The 23,447-nt window shown below is 44.2% G+C and overlaps 1 protein-coding gene across 11 annotated transcripts in view; it reads left to right on the top strand.

Annotated features, from left to right (window-relative positions):
- Dlgap1 (DLG associated protein 1) overlaps positions 1-23,447 on the top strand; it is a 791,676-nt gene that overhangs the window by 636,438 nt on the left and 131,791 nt on the right. For all 11 annotated transcript variants that reach the window (XM_026789510.1, XM_026789514.1, XM_026789512.1 and 8 more), the window contains 2 exons: positions 3,881-4,058; positions 9,094-9,334. In XM_026789510.1, the coding sequence (XP_026645311.1) occupies positions 3,881-4,058; positions 9,094-9,334 (419 nt within the window). The remainder of the gene's footprint in view (positions 1-3,880; positions 4,059-9,093; positions 9,335-23,447) is intronic.

Below are 23,447 nucleotides of genomic sequence, written 5' to 3'. Positions count from 1 at the left end.
ACATGCTGCAGTAGTTAATGGAAAGGGCCAGGTTAGGAGGGAGCTATGGACCTCATAGACGCAGGAGGGTTGGTGCCTATTCAATAATAGAGTCAGGTCGAGTTGTGCAGGGAAATAATGTAGGATAAAAAGACAAAGTAGACTTTTGATGGCATGATGATAAAATCTGATAAAGAAGGTAAAAAACTGTAATGTCATGGGGGGGGGGGGCATTTAAGGACAGGTTTGAGGAAGAACACTAATGAGCTTCCAGACAGAAGTCCCTAAGAAGGGAAAGGAGTAAAGATGGATGTCTTAGTCACTATTGCTTAGTCATTTAGTCTATTGCTGTGAAGAGACACCACGACCAAGGCAAAATTATAACAGTAAGGCTTTCATGGAGGGCTGGCTTACAGTCTCTGGAGGTTAGTCCATTATCGTCATGGTAACAAACATGGCAGCAGGCAAACATGGTGCTGGAGCTGGAGCTCAGAGATAAATCCTGATCCACAGGCAGAGAGAGAGAGACAGAGACAGAGACAGAGACACTGACACTCTGAGCCTGGCATGGGCTTTTGAAACTTCAAAGGCCACCCCAGACCCCAGTGACACACTTCCTCCAACAAGGCCACACCTTCTAATCCTTCTAATCCTATCAAAGAGTTCTATGCCCTGGTGACTTAGCATTCAACCATATGAGCCTATGGAGGCCATCCTTATTCAGAACGTCACAGTGGAGAAGTCAGAAATAGGAAGGTTTCTACTTAAATTGCCTTCAACAAGTTGGGTTTGGTGGCACCTGCCTGTAATACAAGCATGAGGGAAACTGAGGCAAGAAGGCTCTCAAGTTCAAGGCTAGCCTTGGCTACTTAATGAGACCCTGTCTCAAGATCAGGTTTTCATAATAAGTAAATTATCTTCAAACTATGCAGACTCTTAGAAAAGTTGTTTCTTGATCTATAGTGGGATAATATCAATACCTGCATGTTTAATAAGTAGTAAGAAATGTCAGGTGGAAATCATTCAAGAGGCATCGACCCAAGAAACAATTTGATCAAAAAATAGCCCTTTATAGAGCATACACAGCAGGATGAGGGGGAAAAAGTTGGCCTCAGTTTTACTGAAGCAGATTAACTCATAAAGCATCTTGAAACCCGGTAACCAAATGTCGTCACTGGCTGAAGTACCATTTTCTACCCCAAAGCCCAAGGAATCAAAGCCCCATCTAAGCCATGAATGTCTGTGGTATACCTCAATAAGGGGGTCATGGCCAAGATCAAATATCTTCATTTTCAGAATAGAACCAAGCCAGACGTTGCCTCTGTACATATGGAATTGCTTTACGTAGACATTGTAGGAGTCAGAGTCAAAACCAGATAAGAACAAAAGCTTAGAGCTCAGATGGACCAGTTAGGTGTCCCATCCCCACCCAAGACTCTTGTTAGACACAGTCACATGGAATCACTTCTCTTCAGTTAAAACTAATGCAAAATAAATAAAATCATAATAATAATAACCAATCATCTGGTCATATTTTTGCTTCTGCATTATAAAGTTGGTCATTTTCTTTCTTAAAGCATAGGCTTGAAACTTTATGGTCCGAGTCTTCTCAGATCTTCTTTGCAATCATAGCCTCACGATCAACCCCAGAGCTCCCTTAAGCGTTGTCTCTTTAAGTGGCTGTGCTTAGGGATATGATAGTGAACAGGGTTCTCTGCCCGTCTCCCCCAAGGCCAAAATCCCACTTGAGTTTTTATGGACTTCGGAAGGATAAGTCTCAGAGGATTCAGGAAGGACAGGGGGAGAAGACTGGTCTCATTCCAAGAAGTTGACACTGAAGGGTAGTTCTCTCTCCCAGTTCTGACTGTGCGCACCTCCTTCAGGGGGTATCCATTGCCGTGGAGGGGGCAATGAGCAAACTGTGTGTCCACGTTTCTTACTGGCCTCTTCTGCACCAGGAAGTGCATGTCCAGGCTGTCTTCTGTGTGGATAGCTGCAACCTCTACCCTCTAGATTAGATAAAGTTCATTTCCTTGTGTGTCGTGGGTTACTGAGGTATGCATTGTTTTGTGTTTTGTGTGTGTGTGTGTTTTATCAGAAATGACTCACTGAAAGGGAGCTATTCAGTTCCTTCTCAATTTGTTTTTCCACTTTGAAATGTTTGGAACGATGCCTTATTTTATAACAAGTGACCAAGATGAGTGGTTGTCACGGTGACGCCTCATTTCCACATCTCAGCCAGCAGACACTCGCTTTTCAAAAACTGGACTTTTGTTTCTTCTTGCATATATTCTGTTATGAAAGCGCCACTCCTGTCATTGCCCTGATGACCATACACAATGGCAGTATCATTTGTTTGGGGGGCGTCATTGCTCTGGGTCATAAGAAAACGAATGTGTCACCATGTGCTCGGGTTCTAAGTGGAAGTGAACATTAGCTTATAAAGGCTTAACACACTTTTCAAAACAGAGATGTTTGAGAAAATAAATTGAAGTTTACTGGCTGGGTAGAATTCCTGGGATAGCAAAGGAACCCAATATGGATCTCCAGAATATCATTAACACATAAAAAGTATCTGCTTGTCCTGGCAGAGGCGTCCTCTTTCTTGAGAGCTGCCCAGATAACCCATAGGAAAGGCTTCTAGAACAATCGTTTCTTCCTCATCGTAATAAAATACCAGGTTTCCTTCAGACATTTGGTCTACATCTGTTTTCAGTGTTTTGTCCGTCCAATTGGTGAATAAAACCGCTGCTAAGCAAATTCTGGGGTAGCAGTCTTACCCAGAATCTGTTTTTCAGCTGTTATTAAGCAGTTTCCTGTAATCCTTAGGAATGGGTGTGACCTCATGCATTGCCGCTTCAAGGACTTTTGGAGTGTCCTTACTTCCCATGGCTGTGCTTTGAAAACGTGTGATTTTTTTTGTACTCAACATTTCTCTGGATTTCAGTGAGACTGCACACCTTGTCTTTTTTTGTTAGATTTATTTATTTATTATGTATACAGTATTCTGCCTACATATATTCTATAGGCCAGTAGAGGGCATCAGATCTCATTACAGATGGTTGTGAGCCATCATGTGGTTGCTGGGAATTGAACTCAGGACCTCTGGAAGAGCAGTCAGTGCTCTTAACCTGTGAGCCATCTCTCCAGCCCGCACACCTTGTCTTGTTCCTGATATCATATAAACTTCTTTCCTGTGGGTCTATTTATCTTCATGCAATGCGCCCTAGAGAGCCTTTAGCAGGGGTGACTAAATCTGATTTTTATTCATTGTTAGATCTACTTATGATGGCTTCTAATATTTTCATTTTTAATCTGCATGGATAAGAATAATTTCTTTTCCCAATAACTGAATGTTCAGCTGCTCTCACGTCACTGGTAAATAGCTGATCTCCATTAATTTGAAGGCCGTGTGTGAGACCATCCGATGGGACATGGTCAGCCAACCAGCAGCTACAGCTACATTCCCAAAGGAATGCATGAGCTAGTCAGGCGATGGTAGTGATGGCGCATGTCTTTAATCCCAGCACTCGGGAGGCAGACGCAGGTGGATCTCTCCGAGTTCCAGGACAGCGACGGCTACCAGAGAAACCCTGTCTCAGAAAGAAAATAGTGCACTAAAATATCGCACCATGACCTCTATTTATGCATATAAAATTATTATATGTCAATTATAACAAATTTTAAGAAAGTAAGAATAGAAACGTAAGAACAGGTTATCCTCCTGAGTCTCACTATGACACATTAGCAATAAGACCTCAGTGCTGTTTGTCCTGGTGTTAAGGGTGCTGCACCAAGGACAGCAACCACAGCTAACTCACTGCCCCTGTGGAATATGACTCCTCCTCCAGGACCTCCAGTGAACACGCAGCAAACCCTTCCTTCCTTTGGTCTCTTCCAGGATCTCCAATGAACACTCACCCAAACTCCAGATCCGGAGTCACAGTTACCTGAGGGCCGTGAGTGAAGTCTCCATCAACAGAAGCCTGGACAGCCTGGACCCTGCAGGCTTGCTCACATCGCCAAAGTTCCGCTCCAGAAATGAGAGCTACATGCGCGCCATGAGCACCATCAGCCAGGTGAGAGCCATCCGAGCCTCAGTGGGCATGCGTCATTATCGGGGAGAACTGAGAGGGCGGGGGCGCGGCAGGCGGGGGGCGGAGAGGCACGGGGACCATTGACGGAGTCGACTGAACGCTGCAATGTAAGCCACGTGTTCATCCCCATCTCCTAGTGTTGATGGTCTACTAGGAAAAGAGAGGCCCTTTGCAGGTGAGTCAGGCACAAGGAGGGAATCCTGGGAAATTCACAGCCTATCAAATAGGCACCATCCAATTTTAAGGATGGTGTTGATGGAAGAGGCTTCCAATGCAGTGTTGCTTGAGGGGTTCGTTCCTAAGGTAGACATCACTGGCTAAACCATAGTCATAAAAGTACTACAGCGTAGAGTGGGGTCATCAAGGCAAAATTACATATAGAATGCATCCGTAAAAAGGTTTTGTGCAGCTGTGTGTAGTGGCACATGCATCTAATCCCATGCTCGGGAGGCAGGGGAAGGCAGAGCTAGATAGTAAAACCCTACCTCAGAAAGTAAATAAAATGGTGAAAAGTCGTATACACATTTATAAACTTTATAACCTTAGTGTTTTCAGAAGAAGGAAATGTGTCCTCTCCCGCAGCAGGACACTGTGCTGTCCTGCTGCACTTCAGGTCCCTGTGCTGTGGGTATGACCTTCCTTGGGCCATCACTTCCCAATGATAGCTTCGTCAGATATCAGGCCTGGAAAAAGACTAATGCTGCCTTCGGGTCAAGTGCTGCAATTCCACGGTATAGTCATTTGGCCTTGAGTTAAGAAAAAAAAAAAAAGACAGAAAGATCGACCATCCTTAATGGAGTTCTAATGACACGTCATTTTTCTAGCCTATATTCAACTTTCAAACAGCACATTATCTTTAAGGACAATTTTGAACTTCCTACTACAGTTGCAACATTGTTATTATCCAGAGAACAATTCTTCAAAGTCACTCAGCTATACATACTGACTTTTCTGAAAGAAGATTTTGCGAGAGTTATTCTCATATAGTGTTTCGTGTATATATTAATATATATATATGTAGAAAATAGTATTGAAGTTAAGCCCGTTGTAGTCTGTTCCTATTTAAAATCTGACATTATTCACCAAAGGCTCAGAAGAAGGATCCAAGTAAAATATTAAAAACCAAGGAATTAGACTCAGGTGTACTTCTTAAACTTTTTTAAACTTATGACCCCTTTATGCTTAAATTTTTTATGCAACATATATAAAATAAGTGTACAAACTTACTGATGACTAAGCATAAGTTTATTTTAAAGCTGTGCTTGGACATATGTATATTGTACTATTTATTAAATATGAAAGGGAATTGACATGCTTAAGATGCTATAGAGAACTCAATCCTGCTGGGCGGTGGTGGCGCACGCCTTTAATCCCAGCACTTGGGAGGCAGAGGCAGGCGGATCTCTGTGATTTTGAGGCCAGCCTGATCTACAGAGTGAAACCTCAATCCTGGCTGAATATTGGATAGCAGGAGCAAGGGTCTATTTGGTGTTTTTCTGAGTGTGCCACCATCTGTGCTGAGAACGCCCCTTCACATAGATATAAAATATGGAACAGCCGAAGTAGATTTAAGGCCACTTCAGAAAGTGTCCCAATTGCAAGCCCAAAACCACTTAGCGATTTATGAAACTCAAATAACGACATTTAAAATAAAACTTCCTAACACAATACAATCTAAAGATACTCTAAGTTGACACTTACAGACTGAGAACTGACTCCCACAAGGTTACTTCTGACCACATGCACACTCTGGCACGCACACCCACACACATAACCCATATACACATGCATGCACATAAATATATATGTACATAAGTGTAACTTAATCCTTTTAAGTAAATGATGTTTTAGAGGCTGGAGTTGTCTCTAATAATGAGAGTGTCTGCCTAGCATACAGGAGTCCCTGGGTTTTGATTCCTTTTGATTGTATTATGTACTGGATTGTTTTCAGTGACTAAAGTGTAGGACCCAGGGATTCACACTTGGTTGAAAAAGCTTTTAAAATTGGGTAAAGTAAGTAAGCTGGGCGATGGTGGCGCACGCCTTTAATCCCAGCACTCAGGAGGCAGAGGCAGGTGGATCTCTGGGAGTTCGAGACCAGCCTGGTCTACAAGAGCTAGTTCCAGGACAGGCTCCAAAGCCACAGAGAAACCCTGTCTTGAAAAAAACCAAAAAAAAAAATGGGTAAAGTAGAGGTTAGACTTGGGGTTGTTAAAATATGCATGTGGAGGGTTACAAGGTAGCTTGGGGATTTCCATTCTTAATTTTGTTAGTATTTCCAAGGATATTTGGTTATTATTACTTGTTAAGTTAGACATTTATTTCCTTTGGTTTTCTATGTCTGTGTAAGAAGAACAATTCTATTAGCCGGGCGGTGGTGGCACACACCTTTAATCCCAGCACTCAGGAGGCAGAGACAGGCGGATCTCTGTGAGTTCGAGGCCAGCCTGGTCTACAAAGGGAGTTCCAGGACAGGCTCCAAATCTACAGAGAAACCCTGTCTCGAAAAACCAAAAAAAAAAAAAAAAGAACAATCCTATTAAGAATATATGTTTACCCTAGATGATTCAGTCAAATAAAAACAAGTCACAAAATCACGTTTGCTGTATGAGTTGAGCTTTTTTAAAACTAGGAAAGAAGGTGTATAAACCCTGGGGAAAGACAGACAGCCAAGGTTAATGTCTGCAGCCTTGGAAAGGGCAGTTAATTCACTTTTTGTGTGTGTGATTTTTGCTACAGCAATAATCGAGAGGGAAGAAAGCAAAGAAGTTATAGCTCGGAGCACATACATGAATAAATTGCTTTGAGATTATTTCAAGCTTGAATGAGTCACATATAAAATAAACAAACCCTTGCAGATCCTTAACCTCAGATTCTGACTCAGTGCCTGAGCCAGAGAGGTGGTCCAGCAAGTACTTGCCACCAAGACTGATGACCTGAGTTTGATACCTGGACTCACATGAGAATCCATTCTGACAAATTGTTCTCTGAACTCCACAAGCACACTGTGGTACACACGCAAGCGCACACACACACATGCTAATATATATATATATATATACACTGTATATATATATGATTAAATATCCATATAATCATTTTTAAACACAGATTCAGAAAGATAAAGAGATGGCTTAGCATGTAGGAGTGCTTGATGTTCAATTGTAAGGGTCAGAGTTTGAATCCCAACACCCATGTAACTAGCCATGCAATCTGAACATGTCTGTATCCACATCTCTGAACTGAAAAGTATAGGAGAGTATCTAGGGCTTGCTGGCATCCACCCTAGCTAAGAAAATAACAGTACAAGATTCAGAGAGAGACCCTGCCTCAAAGGTAGAGAACTCAGTATATAGCCTTGAACTCACCTGCCTCTACCTAAGGCATGCACTATAATATTAGGCTAAAATCTATTGTTGTTGTTTAATTATCTGATTTTGCTAAAGAGGTCTTTATGAATGAAAGATCTTCATGAATGTATTTATAAAGAGTTTATGGATGAGGCTAGCCTAGTGGTGTACACCTTCAATGCCAGGGCTCCAAAGGCAGAGGCAGGATCTCTGTGCGTTCAATACCAGCCTGGTCTGTATAGAGAGCTCCTGGACAGTCAGGATTACATTAAAAACCTAAAAACCTATCTCCAAAATAGGTTTATTAATTTTTTATGAAAAGTGAAACCTGTAAGTAGTTTGAATTCTTGATAGTGCTTTTTAAGATTCTGACATATCTAGGCTTGGTCTATTTTAGTACAGAATATATCTTGCAAAACAAAATTTAAAAAAAAAAATGTATGCTCCGAACGCTGCATTCAGTGAACTTCAGTCAACCTTGAAATTATTTGATGAGCTAGTCACTTCAAAAGGCAAAGGAAAATAGCTTACAAAAATAGTAGTTGCTAAAAAGCTACACTGAAATGCACGAACCATGACCACAAGCCAATAAACTTGGCCCCGTGTACACATAAGGGGGGCTGAAGAACAGAGCCGGTGATGAAATGCTTACCCAGCAAGAGGCCCTGGCTCCCATCCCCAGCTTCTGTCCCCAGCTATGCAAAATAAAAGTAAGTTAAGTGGAAACAGTAAATAGAATTATCAAGAAGGTGTTGGGCCAAAGCTTCCTTCCCATCCTGAATTTCTTCACTGCTCTCCTTTGATAGGAGAGGTAAAAAACACATGCACAGAAGTGTGCAGGTGTGTGTTCCAGAGCAAGAAGGTGGAGTCTTTCTCTGTTGCTCTCCACTGATTTTTTTGAACCAAGGTCTCTCACTGAAATTGGAGCTCCCAGATTGGCTAGGCTGGCTGGTCCATGAGCTATCAGGATTTGCCTGTCTCTGCTGCCCAATGCTTTATCCAATGCTTCTGTTACAGGTGCATATAGCCATGTCCCATGTGGTGGTTTGAAATCAAATGGCCCCCAAAGGTCGTGGCACTATTAGGAGATGTGGAGTGGGTGTGGCCTTGCTAGAGGAAGTGTTTCACTATGGGGTTGGGCTTTGAGGTCTCATATGCTCAAACCCCACCCAATGTCTCAGTTCACTTCCTGTTGCCTGTGCGATGTAGAACTCTCAGCTGTCTCTCTAGCACCGTGTCTGCCTGTTTGTGGACACCACCCTGATGATAATGGACTGAACCTCTGAAACTATAAGCTGCCATCTCAATTAAATGTTTTCCTTTATAAGAGTTGCCAGGGTCATGGTGCCTCTTCAAACCCTAAGGCACACCACTTCTCACTATAGGTACTGGGAATTCCAACCCAGGTCCTCTGGCTTACAAAGCAAGAGATCTTGCATGCTGAGATCTCTTCCCATCCCCAAAGCTGTCTTCCTTAAAAATACCATCTATTATATTACCAGCTAGATGCCACTGACTTAGAATCTGTGGCATAAAGGAAATAATACACATTGGAATGATACATAACCGAGGCTGCCCGTGCGGGGAATGAAGTTTCCAGATAGTGGGCGGGAGAAGCTGGTGGGGAACGGCCAGCCAGGTGTTTACTATCGTGTTTGTGCCCACAGGTGAGCGAGATGGAGGTGAACGGACAGTTCGAGTCCGTGTGTGAGTCTGTGTTCAGCGAGCTGGAGTCGCAGGCTGTGGAAGCTCTCGACCTGCCTATGCCTGGCTGCTTCCGCATGCGGAGCCACAGCTATGTGCGGGCCATCGAGAAGGGCTGCTCCCAGGATGACGAGTGCGTCTCACTGAGGTCGTCCTCCCCTCCCCGCACAACCACCACGGTGAGGACCATCCAAAGCAGCACCGGTGAGTGAGCCAGGAGCCCCAGCCTGGCCGTCCCTGAAGTGGGTAGCTTTGCTCTAGTCACGTGGTTGACAGTAACACAATTCCACCTGTGTGCCACATAGAAAAACAGTCTTCTCACATGACCCCACCCACGCCTCCAGTCATTCTTACATGCTCCTCCCTCCATCACCGTGGTAAAACTCCACAGGGACAGCTACCGCCCTCCTCGGGCTGAGACTAACCAAAAACACTTGCTTCTTGGAGTCAGCCTGATTTCTTTTTATTCCAAGGTAGCCATGGTGTGACTCTTCCAGGAGACCTAAAATATCCTGTTAAAATTTAAAAAAGAAAAGAAAAATGGATGGACCAGTAACATTGACTAGGCATTTATGAATTTTTTTTTACAACAAAAAGCAGATTTATTTCATTAGTTTAAACCCTGCCATATAGAAACAGCTCCTCCCTCTTGACTATGATTTTGCAGAGGAACTGTATTTTTAACAGGCAACTTTTAGATGCAGAGGCATGGGAAAGCTTAACTAGTTTCCATGGCACTGGAAGCTGCATAGTAATACAGCCTTGAGCTGTGTGTGACTGAATAACAATTGAGCACCACGAAAATCCCTCCATTTTACCCGGGTTTCACTTTATGATTGAATTCAGCCTCCCTCCAAGAGAGTAATTCTACAAAAACACCACAAACGTAAGAGTCAAGATAAATAGTGACTAATAAATTAGAAACGCCTACTAGAGATGCCCATACCAGGATATCATATTGTTCTGTGTTAGTGTCCATGTTAGCCTGGCGTGGTGAGCATGCCTATAATTCCAGTCCTAGGGAGGCTGAGGCAGGAGGACCGTGAATCTGAGTCAAACACTTCATACTAAAACCTCTCAAAAACATGTAACCGCAGTAACTGTCATTCGTTCTAGAATTTCTGAAGGCTTGCGTGATAAATCCTCTAAAAACCCCTACTAATTAGAGGTAACAATTGACGTAAGGATTCATAAAAAAAACCCATAAGAGCTGAACAAAGATTTTTGGCCATGACGAACTGAGAAACGCTGCTAGCATGAACAGCTCCACACTGTAAGCCCAACCAGTCATGTCCAGACTACAGAGTGTGGATGAGATACTCAGTTCTTGGTAGGCAATCCCCGGGGGGAGTGTCAGGCGATGCTAACGAAATAAGGGTGATTCACAAAGCCTTCAAAAAATGTCTTTCAAACATCAGTCACAGAACATTCTGTATGTTTAATGTCGTGCCGTACATGTGTGGATTTGAAGGTCTGCTCTCTCCTGCAGCTTATCAGTGTGTGTCTGCTGGTGTTCCCAGTTCCCCCACCCTCACCCTCTGAACAACCCTTCCCCGGTGCTGGGCCCATTCCTCTCTAACAATCGCATCGCCTGCCCGACAAAACCAGTCCTTAAATGCACATAATTTAGAGCGTGGCCCGCTTGGCCCTGGAGGACTGTGAAGGAGAGGCTTCTCCAGCTTGCTCCTCCCTCTCGGGAACAGGTATAGAGATAAAGTGGCAAGGAGACTCGGGCTGCGTCCTGGTCACCTCTCAGAACGGTTGTGGCTTTTTCACTAACAGACAGTGACTTGTGGTCTCCACGGTCTTCACGGCAGTTCTCAGCTTCGCAGACACTCACTGCTGACTCTGCCAACTCCCCATCTCTGGAGACCCACAGAGTTCAGACAATAAGGTTGCCAAATAAAAGCCAGGCTTGCCAGTTAATACCAGGTAAATAGTAAGTAATATATAAGAAACCCAAATATGGGACAGGAAAAGGAACCAGACTCTGGGATCTTGTAACATGGAATGAGTGAAAATGAGAGTCACCCACACACTAAAAACAAAGCATGCAAAGTTGGGGCCTCCATTCACTGGCTGACTTCAGCCTGACGGCCCAGAGGTGACCAGGCTGTTTGCTTGGACAAAGGAAGTGTCAGACTTTCATTAGGTTTTTGTTTGTTTGGTTGGTTGGTTTTTGGGTTTTGGTTTGGCTTTTTTTTTTTTTTTTTTTTTTTTTTTTTTTAGAGCGGGCTAAGGTAATCATCAGTTGGTGACAGGCACAGTTTTAGGAGGTATTTTCCTTTTTATGAGCAAGCATTCTGCCCTTCAGGCTTTGCAGACTGTCAGGAAGTGACCTAAGTTTCAGCTGCTGAGTTCCTCCTGTTACTGAGCCCCACGTCCAGCGTAAATGTCCCGCCTGTGCTTGGGGACTAGTCATTGGACCGTTAGGACTTTCAGGGCTGTTAATTCCCACCTGCTGCTGGCACCTTTGTCTTCAGCTCATGGTTTGGTTCCCTTATAATAAGGATGAGGGACTGTGGGTGCCTGAGCTGTCAAGAAAGCAGAAGGGCGGGATAGGCATACCCACTCCAAAGGGCAGCGGACAAGATTTCACCCTGTGTTATGAACTTGGGCAAAATACGACTAAACGCAGAGCTAAATAGTCTGGCTCAAAGGTCACAGCAACAAAAGGGACATGATATGGGGACAAGAATGCCAGGCCTTTTATCCCATTTTAATGATACATTAGGTAGCCCATGGGTTCTAGGAAAGAGTCGATGGCTTTTAGCAAAAGCAGTCTCCCAGCTTCTAAGAGGTTACCTAGACAACACTATCATAGCCCACAGGCCAGAAGCATTAGCTCCGGTAACCCAGATAGAAGCTGTTAATTCATTGCTTGGTTGTGACCTCCAGCATTGTGACTGTTGGCCAACTATGCATGAATGCTAGGATTCTGCTAGGCAGGTTGTAGAATGTCTGAACTGATGGGGGGGTTGTGGCAAGAGGTGCCCTGGTATTACCATTGTGCACCCATCTCAAACCATTCTGGGTTTAGCTTGGTTGTAGAGAACTCCTGATCCCTAACATTCTGGCCTTGTGGTCTCATCTGGTATTTGATGACCACGGTGATGTAAAGGTCTTTCATTCATTTATCTCTTGCTGCTGTGCAGTGATCCCTACCTACCTCAGCTAATAATGACATTGAGGCAGTATTTGGAGTCTTTGGGGGTTTCTGCTAGAATCAAGCATACCTACAAGGGTGTCCCATATCATCCCACCCAGCCTCTGAGTTGACCCTGGGGGGGGGCTGTAACAGGAGTCCCCTGCATGTGAGACCCTCCCAGAACAGGGACAGCAAGTGAAAACCTCAGAGACAACTGCACCCTCTCCCCTGTCCCAAGTGCGTGCAGCATCCACCTGCAGCTCTCTAGGTGAGGCACTCCAAGCTCTGTGATTCGCTCCAGGTGAGGGAGAGATGCGCCGTGCCAGGTTTTCACACAAGGCAGCTGCTGGCTTCACTCTTAATCATCAAATATCACCATTAACTAAATCATCAAACTCAACATTAACCAAACATTATGGAAAAGCAAACGGCTTTAAGAAAGAAAGTCATTACAGTGAGTTCTGAGCAAATGTGATATTTAGGAGCACAGCATGAGAGATCGCAGTTTTACATTTCACGGTCTCTCAATCTCATTGGTTTGTCCTCCCCACCACATTGCCTTCCCTTTTCTCAGTACTGGTGTATTGGAGTTTCTTGTTAGTTTTTTTTGTTCTAGTAGCTTCTTTCTCACTCTGAAGCAAATATAATTTCCTCTAGAGATCTATTCTCAAAGGATTTACTAGCATGCTAAAGCATGTACTCACCTGGGGTCATCAGAAGCGACTTTGCCTTCTTGAGGTTCCCCGTGTACAGAGGTCAGCCTGCTTGGGTTAGTGAACATGATGGAGATTCCCGCTTTGACTTCTCCGCCTTTGCTCTTTAATCGTGGAGTCTCCTAACAGATTGGATGATGGCTAAACATCCTCTCTCCAGAAGAACGATCCCTTTTCCTCATCTGCTATTATGTTTAAGACTGCTGTCATTTTTAAGAGTTTGATTTTGATGTCTGTCCATTTTAGCCCTCGGCATGTCCAACAAGATGTTCTATTGATCTTTTCTCTTCTGGCCTTGCTCTTTATGCATATTTGCTCAGCCAAATCATAAACAAACGTCCACAGAGGGTGCTTATGCTACACAGAGGAGTGACGCAGATGAGATCAGTTATAAGTAGCCATAGGGACCTTTTAGTCATGATGAAGTGGAGAGGGAGGACTACGTCTGCGCAGATCATCAGGGAGGTAGTGACCTTTCTTTATGCTTCCACTGATATATCAAATTTCTAGTTTATCTATGAGAGAATCAGGCATTCTCTAAGCTCATAATCCACTTCAGTCACCCAGATCACTTTGAATCCAATAGATTGGATAAATTTCTAATGACTCTCCAATTCTGTGGGATGCTCTCTATTGCTTTGATACAAATGCATATTGTGTCATCAGTTGTGACAATCAGTATTATCTACCACACCCCCCCCAAACAATTATTGTTTCTTCATGGTAAGAATATTTATCTGAGCTGGTCTTGGTGGCTCACACCTTTAATCCTAGCATTTGAGTAGCAGAAACAGGCAGATCTCCGAGTTCAGGGCCAGCTTGGTCTACGAAGCAAGCCTGAGGCCAGCCAGGACTACAGAGAAATCCTGTCTTGAAGAAACCAGACCAAATCAAAATGAAACAAACAAACCAAAGAATGCCTGCTCTGAAGTATGCAATCCCTGTTATTTTGTTTCAGGCAGCCTGCAGGACACTAGGGCTTTGCAACTTTCCCTCCTCCTGTGTTAGGTGAAATAAGCCAGACATAAAAAGACACATGTCACATGTTCTCACTCATATGTGGAGTCTGAAGAAGGTGAATCTCACAGAAGTAGAGTACCGAACAGTGAACAATGGCACAGGCTGAGAAGATGGGAGGGGGAGGGGGTGGGCAGAGCTTGATCAACCTGTCCAAGGTTTTATATATTTGGCTAAGATTAGAGCTATGATAGGAAAGTAAAATTTAAAAAAATGAGATACTTAGCTTCATGGCTGAGAAAAATATTCTTGCTTTATTCATCTAAATATTTTTGGTAAAAAGTAGATCTTGGTGACCCAAATAAACCCTGATGTCCCCGCACAGTGATGGATTGAACCTTCTTCTTACAGAATACACCAATGCATATCATTATATGCATTTAAGGGTAGGTTTTCTTTTTAGCTAGGCAAACTGGCATCTCGGCAGGCCCTCTACCTCTGAGCCCAGACTGACAACTGATGATGGCAAAACCTGAATATGACATCATATTCAGGTGAAATATGACATCACAGCTGTATGTGGTCACATTCCAAAGACAGAAACATGGTAATAAGTGTGTAAGAAAAAAAATCAATAGCAGAACATACCTATAATCTCAGCACTTCAGGGGGCTAAGACAGAAGAATTACAAGTTCAAGACTGGACTGGGCTATACAGGAGACCTTGTTTCAAAAAAGGAGGAGGAGCAGGGGGTAGTGGCCACAGCAGGCATTGGGGCTCCAAGTGGACAGAAAATCAGGATTAAAGACCCAGGTCTTCTGAAAATAGCCCTTTGCACCTCCAGGATGCTCTACGAAGTCCATGATTATAAATTTAATGCGGATTTCTTTGTATGTAAAGTGAGGTTAGATTGGAGCTTCTCATCCCAGACTTACTGAAGTCTTCAATTTCACAGTCGTTTCTTCCTGCCGGGCACTAAGTTAATTAATAAACTTCCAATAAAGCAGCCGGGGGACGTTCAGAAGCTCACGGCCAGATAGCAAACAGAAGCCTTCCGAACAAAGCCCCTTTGTGTTCTGTCCAAGATAAGAATCAAGTAATATTTGTCTGGCTCTTGCCTGGCCGGGTTCCTGCTCTCTGCTGATGACGTCTTTGTCTCTGAATCTCTCCACATAAAGCAGGACATCTGCCTACACACACCTTGGGAAAGTTAGGCAAAAAGAAAGGAAAAAAAGAGCAACATTTCTGGGGCAGCCCACTCGCCTGTGATATAACCCATCCCGGTCTATTTTCTATCAGAGAAAATTGGCTGATAAACTCAGAAGACTTTGCTTTAGGTTCCCCTTTTGTCTTTGGAGCACTTGAGATGGGATTCCTCCAAAGCATTAAAAAAATCATGAGAGTGCAAACATCCTAGCTGACACAAGCACAATTTAAAATATGGAGAACACCAGGTGGTGTTTTCATCTCACCCGGCTATTCTGAGTATGAAAGTCATCTCTTGAGAGCGGAGTGTCCATGCCTTAATAGCCAGTCCAGGGTCCCTCTACCTTTGCCCAGGGAGGATTGCCATGGGCAAATAGTGAAGGAGCCCCATGGGGCTTCTGAGTGGCGGGAAGTGCGGTGAGGCTCAGAAAAGATTAGTGGGGAAGCAATCTGCAAGTTACACGTCTGAACGCCGCCACTGCGGCTGGGTTTCAAAGCTCGGTCCGGTTTAGTGGCTGATAATGGTCATAGCTAACATACACACACACAGACACACACACACACACTACTGAACAAAATTGTGAACCAACTGCTTGATCATCCCATGACATCCTAACAAATGCTCTATGATATGTGTGTGATATTATCTTCATCGTGCAGTTAAAAAATAAGGATGGCAGAGACAGCGCAGCAGGCAGCCTCTTGCTAAAGGGCATGAAAGCCTGAAGTCTGGGTTAGACCCTTGGGACCCACTTAAAGGTGGAACAAGAGAAGCAACTTCACAACGTTGTCCTCTGACCTCCACACAGACCCCAGGGCACTTACACACACACACACACACACACACACACAGAGTCACGTGTGTGCACACATGCACATAAACATACACAATGATGATGATGATGATAAAGCATTAACATTTTAAGAAAATTAACAATTTACACACTTTGACCAAGTCTCGTAGGTATACATGACAATGAAAGCTCTCAAATTATTTCTATAAGTTTTTTTAAAATAGAGTATACTCTAAAGTAACTTAACAAAGTCTGTTTCTATCCTGAGAAGCCCGGGAAATTTCCCCTTATTTTTTTCCTCTCATAAATTTAGCTCATGCCACACTGAAACCTGTATCTTCCTTAAAAGTTTCTGAAAACCTCTGTTTTATACAGAGAAATTGTCAGGAGGACCTCTCTGGGTTCCAGGATGACCTGGGCTACAGAATGAGTTTCAGGACAGCCAGAGCTACACAGTCACTCCCCGCCTTGGAAAAAAACAAAAAGGAAAAAGAAAAGAAAATGTTCTGCCCACGTATTATTACCACAGTCTCAGGTGTTGCGTTGCCTGTGCAATGGCTGTTTAAAGGTGTTCGAAATAGAGAGAAATGTAAATGAATAAAGAAATAGCCTATAAAAAGGAAGCACCCTCTGGGTTTAAAATTTCCTATCACATTTTGTTGTGTTGATAGTGTGATAGATTTTAAGATCAAATTCCAGTTCCCGTTTGCCACAGCTCTGTCAGGCAGCCTGACTGGAAAAAAGAAGTTTCTGCCGACCAGTATGTAAACCAAGCAGGTGGCAAATGCTGCTTTGTGTGGCTGGTGAAAAAGACAAGGGTCTCTCTGCCCTTGTGCCAAGTAAGAAGAAACGTCCTGTGGTAATTTTATCCTGACATGACAGGTCTTTTTATGGAACCGGGAAGCAAAGACACGAGATGACCCAGTTACAAAGGTTAGACAACACAAATTAGTCAATTAGGGTTCTTTAACGCCATGACTTGTCAGATGAAATTTCCAAATAAAAATACTGATCTGAAAATATAGCACCTAAAATCTTACCATTTTCCTTTCTATCTATAGACATCGTTGTAAAATAAAGAAACTTTCTGATCGAGGCTGGCCTCCAGTGCACTATGTAGCCAGGAATGACCTTGAACGTCTGAGCCAGATTCCTCCTCTGGATTGCTGGGGTGCAGGCATTCAACAGCACACTGTTTACAGGGTGCTTAGGCTCAAACATAAGACTTTGTCCATGCTGGGCAGATACTCTGCCAACTGTGTTAACCCCAATCCTCAGAAAGTGATTAAAAAAAAAAAAAGCACTTTAGACAAGGGACCAGCAAGAAGAATAGGGGACAGAGAAGAAGGGTTAAAAAATGAATAAAAAGTGAAGTATGTTGTATGGGGAATGTCATATGAAAATCAGTACTCTGTATGATAACTTTAAATGACTGTAAAAATAAGTAAGTTTCTCCTCTACTCTGAAAGATCGGTAGATACTAGATAGGTAGGCACATAAGTAGCTAGTCAGTCAGTCCCGATTCACAATGGCAGTTCAGCTGGAAACCATACCTGTAATTAACACCGATATTAAACAACCCTCTAAAGCCCCTTTGATGTTCAAAGCGTTCCTATCTGCAGGTGGTGAAATCAAGGCCGGAGGTTTTGAATTTCTGCTACACCCCTCAAAGTGACTTTCAGAGTGTCCTTGATTGAAAACAGAGCTAAGGAGTACCAGGACCTTGGCCCATTGGCAACTGAAACCATCTTACACTTGTTTTAATGATAAATCAATGGCCGTGCAGCCACAGGTGCTTCTTTGCTCTCTGCCAATACAGTGTTACCCTACACACAGTTTCCATACCTCTTCTTCCCGTTATCAGTATCTTTTCATCCACTTTCTGTATTCCATTGTATAACCCACCTACACACCCCAAAACATTTTAAGAGAACTTTTTCTCCTCTCTACAATGCCAGTTGTGGCCAGAGGATCATGGGACTTTAAATGTTTGCTTTTGTTATTTCATTATAAAGCTTCCGTCTGTCACCTTTTGTATTAAACTTTTTATTTTCCTCATAATGGCAGTTGGATGTGGTGTGGTGATGCAGACTTATACTCCTCACAGGCTTTTGAGAATTGGAGACAAGCGAGTTCTAGAACAGTCCACACCACACAGCTAGATTTGATCCCAAGACAAGGAAGGGGAGGAAGAAGAACTGTGGAATTTTAGAAAATTACAAAGACTGCAGAGATTCTTATAATGTTCCCATTTCCTTCAGCAGTGACATGGAACCCAGGTATTTCTGTAACACCAAGGCAGGACAGTGATATGGGTGCAATCGGAATGAAGAATTCATGTCTTGTCACTGGTGTGGGTTCCCATAGCCACCATGCACTCAAGATATAGATTCATTTCATCATCATAAAGATGAACCACTGTCCACCTTCCGCCAGTTTAAATGAAGTTTGTAGAGCGCGTGTTTGACGTGCTCCAAGAGCTAGGTCCGATACATGGCACCAGAAGAAAAGAAAGAGGGGTAGGGGGAGATGAGGAAGAAACGTTTTCATGATTCATGATTAACTGAGGTCTCTCGAGTTCGGTTCCTATCAGGGTAGTTGAAGCCATTCCTACTTGCTTTGTTGTTGTTTCTTTTAATTATAAGAATTCTAAGATGAACCAAAAAAATAGCTAATAGTGGAAATCAGGAAAAAAAAAGAGTTTTCTTCATGTAGCCACACTGGGAAGAGGGACAGAGAGATTCAGTGACTCCCCAGTCCTGTCTTCATCTTCAGGGTCCAGAAGTGACGTTAAATTGACAGGCAAGGCTATGTACATCTAAGTGGTCCTGGCAGGGTGTGGTCCTGTCCACCACTCACTCATCCTTGACTGGGCTTCAGGTTCTTCCATGGTGGCTGGCCTAACAAGTTGTTTGAGCTGTGGACTCTTTCCCAGAGCTGACCTCTTTGCAGCATGAGATTCCGAGGGAAATTCCTTCTTATTTGGGGTTCACTGTTCCTACAGTCTGATTGAGATACAAGCCTGTTACAGTCCCTCACTTTCTGTCTTCGCACCTCATCTTGAGGTGGAATAAGTCTATACCTGCAGCAATATAATAACCAGAATGCAAGTAAGGGCCAAGCTTGGAACACAGTCAGTGCCGGGGGCCTTGGATAGAACCATTTCTCATGACCTCTTGGCTTTTAGATTTCTGGGGCGAGGCTGAAACAGGCAGCTCCATCCTGTTGGTTTGAGGCAGTGTCTTGTCAGGAAGCCTAGGCTAGTCTCAAACTTACAATCCCCCTGCTTCTGCATCCAAGTGCTGGGGTTAGAGGTAAGCACTGCTGTGCATAAAAATCATTTTTAAAACATCCTTCCTTTGCCCTCCTTGACTCTCATGGTGCCGGCTATTGAGGTTCTGTAGATTTGGAAGGATTTTCCCTTTAGATGTCAGTTAGCGGTTCATTTACAAACCGCAGCTGCAGGTGGCCTCTGAGAATGGAGCTGGGGACAAAGGGCAAAGCTACGTCAACCCAGGCCCCGCTGTCCTGAAAACATAAATCCAGGTCTTTGTAATTCTTGCTCTGATGAAAGTAAAGATCTCAGAGACAGTGCCCTGTTCCAGCCAGCAATGCTCCCTGAGCAGTCATGGCAGTCCATGGCCATGCTGTAACAGCGCAGGCCAGAGAGCCTTTCAGAAAACAGGAAAAGTGAAACACGAAGTGGGAGTGTGGAAAACCATTGCCGCTGCTGTTCATGCGATGGCTGGACATGTAGCCCAGAAGCAGAAGGAGAAAACTCAATGTTGATAAAGCTACACTAACAGCAGCAGTGAGGAGTCTCTTCGTGCAGCACAGCACAGCATTGAAAACACCGGCTCGTGCTACCCTGCATCCTGCACATCCTCTGTGCTCCCGCTCGGGTAGTGTTGTCCTCCACAGCTGCTCCGCCCCACCCTCTCAGACCTCTCTCTTGACTGGGCCTCCCTGCTCCCTTCCTCCTGTCCCAGGGGCAGCTCAAGGGCTTTGGGCCATTTCTCATACATTCTAACAGCTCAAGCAAAACATCAGAATAAAGCAGCCAAATCAAAACAAAGCCAGGCTAGACGGTTGTCCCATTTCTAATACATGTGCTTCCAGAAACCTGTCTCTATGTGAGATAATACGGCGTGGATAAGACCCCAGAAATCACAGGCTCGCATTTCACCAGAAAAGGACACAGATGGCTGATGCTTCTCAGCCAGATCTTGTAAAATAAGTCACTTCAGTGGCACTGTGAAGCCTTCATCCAAGCAAAGAGAATGTAAATCTGCAGGGTTATGTACTGAATTTCATATACTTTTATTTGGGGGTGGGGGTGGGGTGGTCTGTGCATCTATGCAGTGGTCCATGCAAGCCTATATGGATGTCATAGGTCAACATATGGGTGTCTCCTTATTCATTTCTCCACTTTGTATTTTGAGATAGGGTCTCTCGCTGAAGCCATAACTCACCATTTCAGCTAAGCTGGCCGGCCCAGTATCCAGATGTCCTTGCCCTCCAACTCTGGGATTGCAGACATGCACAGCACACCGAGCTTTTGCATGGGGTCTAAGGATCCAAGCTCTGGTCCTCTCTCTCGTCCAGCAGGCACTCTACCTGCCAAGCCATCTCCCCAGCCCTGTGAGTGTAATTTTAAAGCCCAGTTTTAAACAGTGCATCCGTGGATGCCGTTAAACCTATGAGCACGTCTACCGGGCTTGCTCCTGTCGAGTGCGTCTAACAGAACAGATTCCCTTACTAGTGATGAGCACACCAGTCTATTTCTCTGAGCTTCGTGGCCTTGCCGTTAGCTTTAATGTCAGTTTGTATCTCATCCAGAGCCACCTTTAGGGGTTGTACCTCAATCCACTACAAACACTAGACCTCCATCCTTGTGTCAGACAACTTGCTGAGATAACCAGCCTACAAGAGAGAGGTTATTTTGGCTTGTGGCCGCCTGTGGCAAGACAGTACATCATGACAGGATCATATGGCAAAGCAAAGCCCTCATTTCATGGGCAGGAAGTAGAAAAGGAGAGGAAAACGGATTAAGGTCCACAGTCTCCCTTGAGATCAAGCTGTCAGGGAACTGAAGTTCACTCTGGATTCTGCTACCCAGCACCACTAAGCATCAAGTTGTGTGCTGCCCAACACGGGTGCCGGAGACTGAACTTCAGGTCTTTGCAAGAACAGTACAGTCTCCTAACTGCTGAGCCATCTCTTCAAGGGGCAAGGGCCTTCAAGGACAGTATAGGCCTGAAGTGATGTACTCAGATTATATTCATTACTGACACACAAAACTCTTTCCGCTAAAAACATAACAAGATTGTGTATCTTTACAAAGTTGTGAAGACACTGCCTGTGACTCCCGCTTCAGGAGAATCCAACACCAGTGTCCTCACAGGCCCCTGAACTCATATACACATTCTCACATGTGTGCCCAAGTAGAGACACATAATTAAAACTAAAATAAACCTTTTTACAGAAAGGGGGCTCTGATATACCTATAGGACCCAGGTCAGCTTCTTCCTAGAGAAGCATTCCCATCATCAGGAACTGGACTCTTCCACACAGAACCAGATGCTATGCTCTCTCTCAGTGACCTTGGTTTTCTCACGTGATTCAAAATGGACAGTCACCTTCAGAGTCACCTTTATCTTCGGTTTTCTCATGCGTTCCTTTTCTCTTTCCACGCGTGTAATAGGCTAAAAGATAGATCCAGACAAGTAACTGAAGATTGATTTAAACTATCTGTCAGTTCTGGGCCTTCTGCAAGGCATTCAAATGATGGAGGAAGGTCATTGGTTAATTAAATAAAGAAGCTGCTTGCCCTGATAGGTTAAAACATAGGTGGGAGGAGTAAATAGAGCAGAATGCTGGGCGGATGCGGGGATAACTCTGCTCTCTGAGGCACACGCGATGAAGCTCCGACCCAGGATGGACGTAGGCTAGAATCTCCCTGGTATGGGCTACAGCAGATTATTAGAGATGGGCTAGTCCAGGTGCGAGAGTTAGCCTAGAAGAGGCTAGATAGAAATGGGCCAAGCAGTGATTAAAAGAATACAGTGTCCGTGTAATTATTTGGGGGCATAAGCTAGCCAGGCAACCGGGGTGCTGGGACGCAGCCCCGCCGCCTTTATTACTACATTCAAATCATGGCACACCCACTGAACAGCTGCAGCATAGCAGGCCTTCCACAGATAGCATGGCTTAGCATCACACACCACAGCAGATGGTGGACCATCAGATACTTAGTACGTCGCACAGGCTGTAATGGGGGGCATCTCCAAGCAAGGTCCTCATTCTAAGAATAGAAGTGCGAGCAAATTATACGTCAGTGACTTGCTGATTGCTACAACTCCCTCCAAATCCACCGCCCCAGCACCACACACCTGTTTCACCCCGCGAGGCAATTATAAGAAGCTCACGGTCATGACTGCTAGCGAGCTACTGAGCTACCCTAACGTTTCCTTGCTCCCACTTTCAAGCCAAACCCTCCCCCTGGCTTTCCACGTCTTTCCAGTTGCCTGAGTGCCGTGTTCACAGGCCTCAGCTCCATCCATCTCCATGGACCCGTCCTCACCCCTATAAAATGGTGGTCATGAGCTGGAGAGATGGCTCAGTGGTTAAGAGCACTGCCTGCTCTTGCAAAGGTCCTGAGTTCAATTCCCAGCAACCACATGGTGGCTCACAACCATCTGTAATGAGGTCTGGTGCCCTCTTCTGGCCTGCAGGCATATACACAGACAGAATAGTGTATACATAATAAATAAATAAATAATTTTTTTTTTTAAGAAATGGTGGTCATTACCATATAATCTACATGCTTTTCCCACTATCTCTAGATGTTTAGAATGCAAAATAGTACCTAATATTGGACAGCAAGAGGCATAGCATTCGTAAGGCTGCGGGTTAAAACCCCAGCACCACAAATAAAATAAAACAAATGTTCTGTACGCAGTTGCTGTGCATTAATGCTTAGACAATAAGACAATAGCTGGAGTTCTGACTCAGTGATTGAGAGCGCGTACTGCTCCTACAGAGGACGTAAGTTCTATTCCCAGCAGCTCCAACTTCAAAGGATCTGCAGCTTGTGGCCTCTGGAGGCATCCACACACTCACAAACATATACATATCTACACACAGACACATAATTAATACAAAAATAATGACAAGAAAATTTCTGTCCTTGTTCAACACAAACATTATCTTTTCAAATAATTTTAATCCAATTCCAATTAGTTGAAAGGATCCAGAACCTTTGGTGCAGAAGGCTGACTATACTCTTTAATCACTCAGAGTAGAAACCAGTGAACATTGCTTTGTACCAAACTTCAAGTTCAAGATTAAGAGGCCCACCATGGTAAGCTTCATGCCTGCAGGTGTGAGCATTCTGGCAGGGAATCCCACTCTTCATATCTATACCACGTGCAGGGAACCCCACCTCTTCATATCTATACCACATGCAGGGAACCCCACCTCTTCATATGTATACCAC

The sequence above is a fragment of the Microtus ochrogaster genome, unplaced genomic scaffold, assembly GCF_000317375.1.
Source record: "Microtus ochrogaster isolate Prairie Vole_2 unplaced genomic scaffold, MicOch1.0 UNK20, whole genome shotgun sequence".
Classification (NCBI taxonomy): Eukaryota; Metazoa; Chordata; class Mammalia; order Rodentia; family Cricetidae; genus Microtus; species Microtus ochrogaster.
Note: the sequence above shows the minus strand (reverse complement) of the source record. Positions and strands in the feature narration are given on the sequence as shown.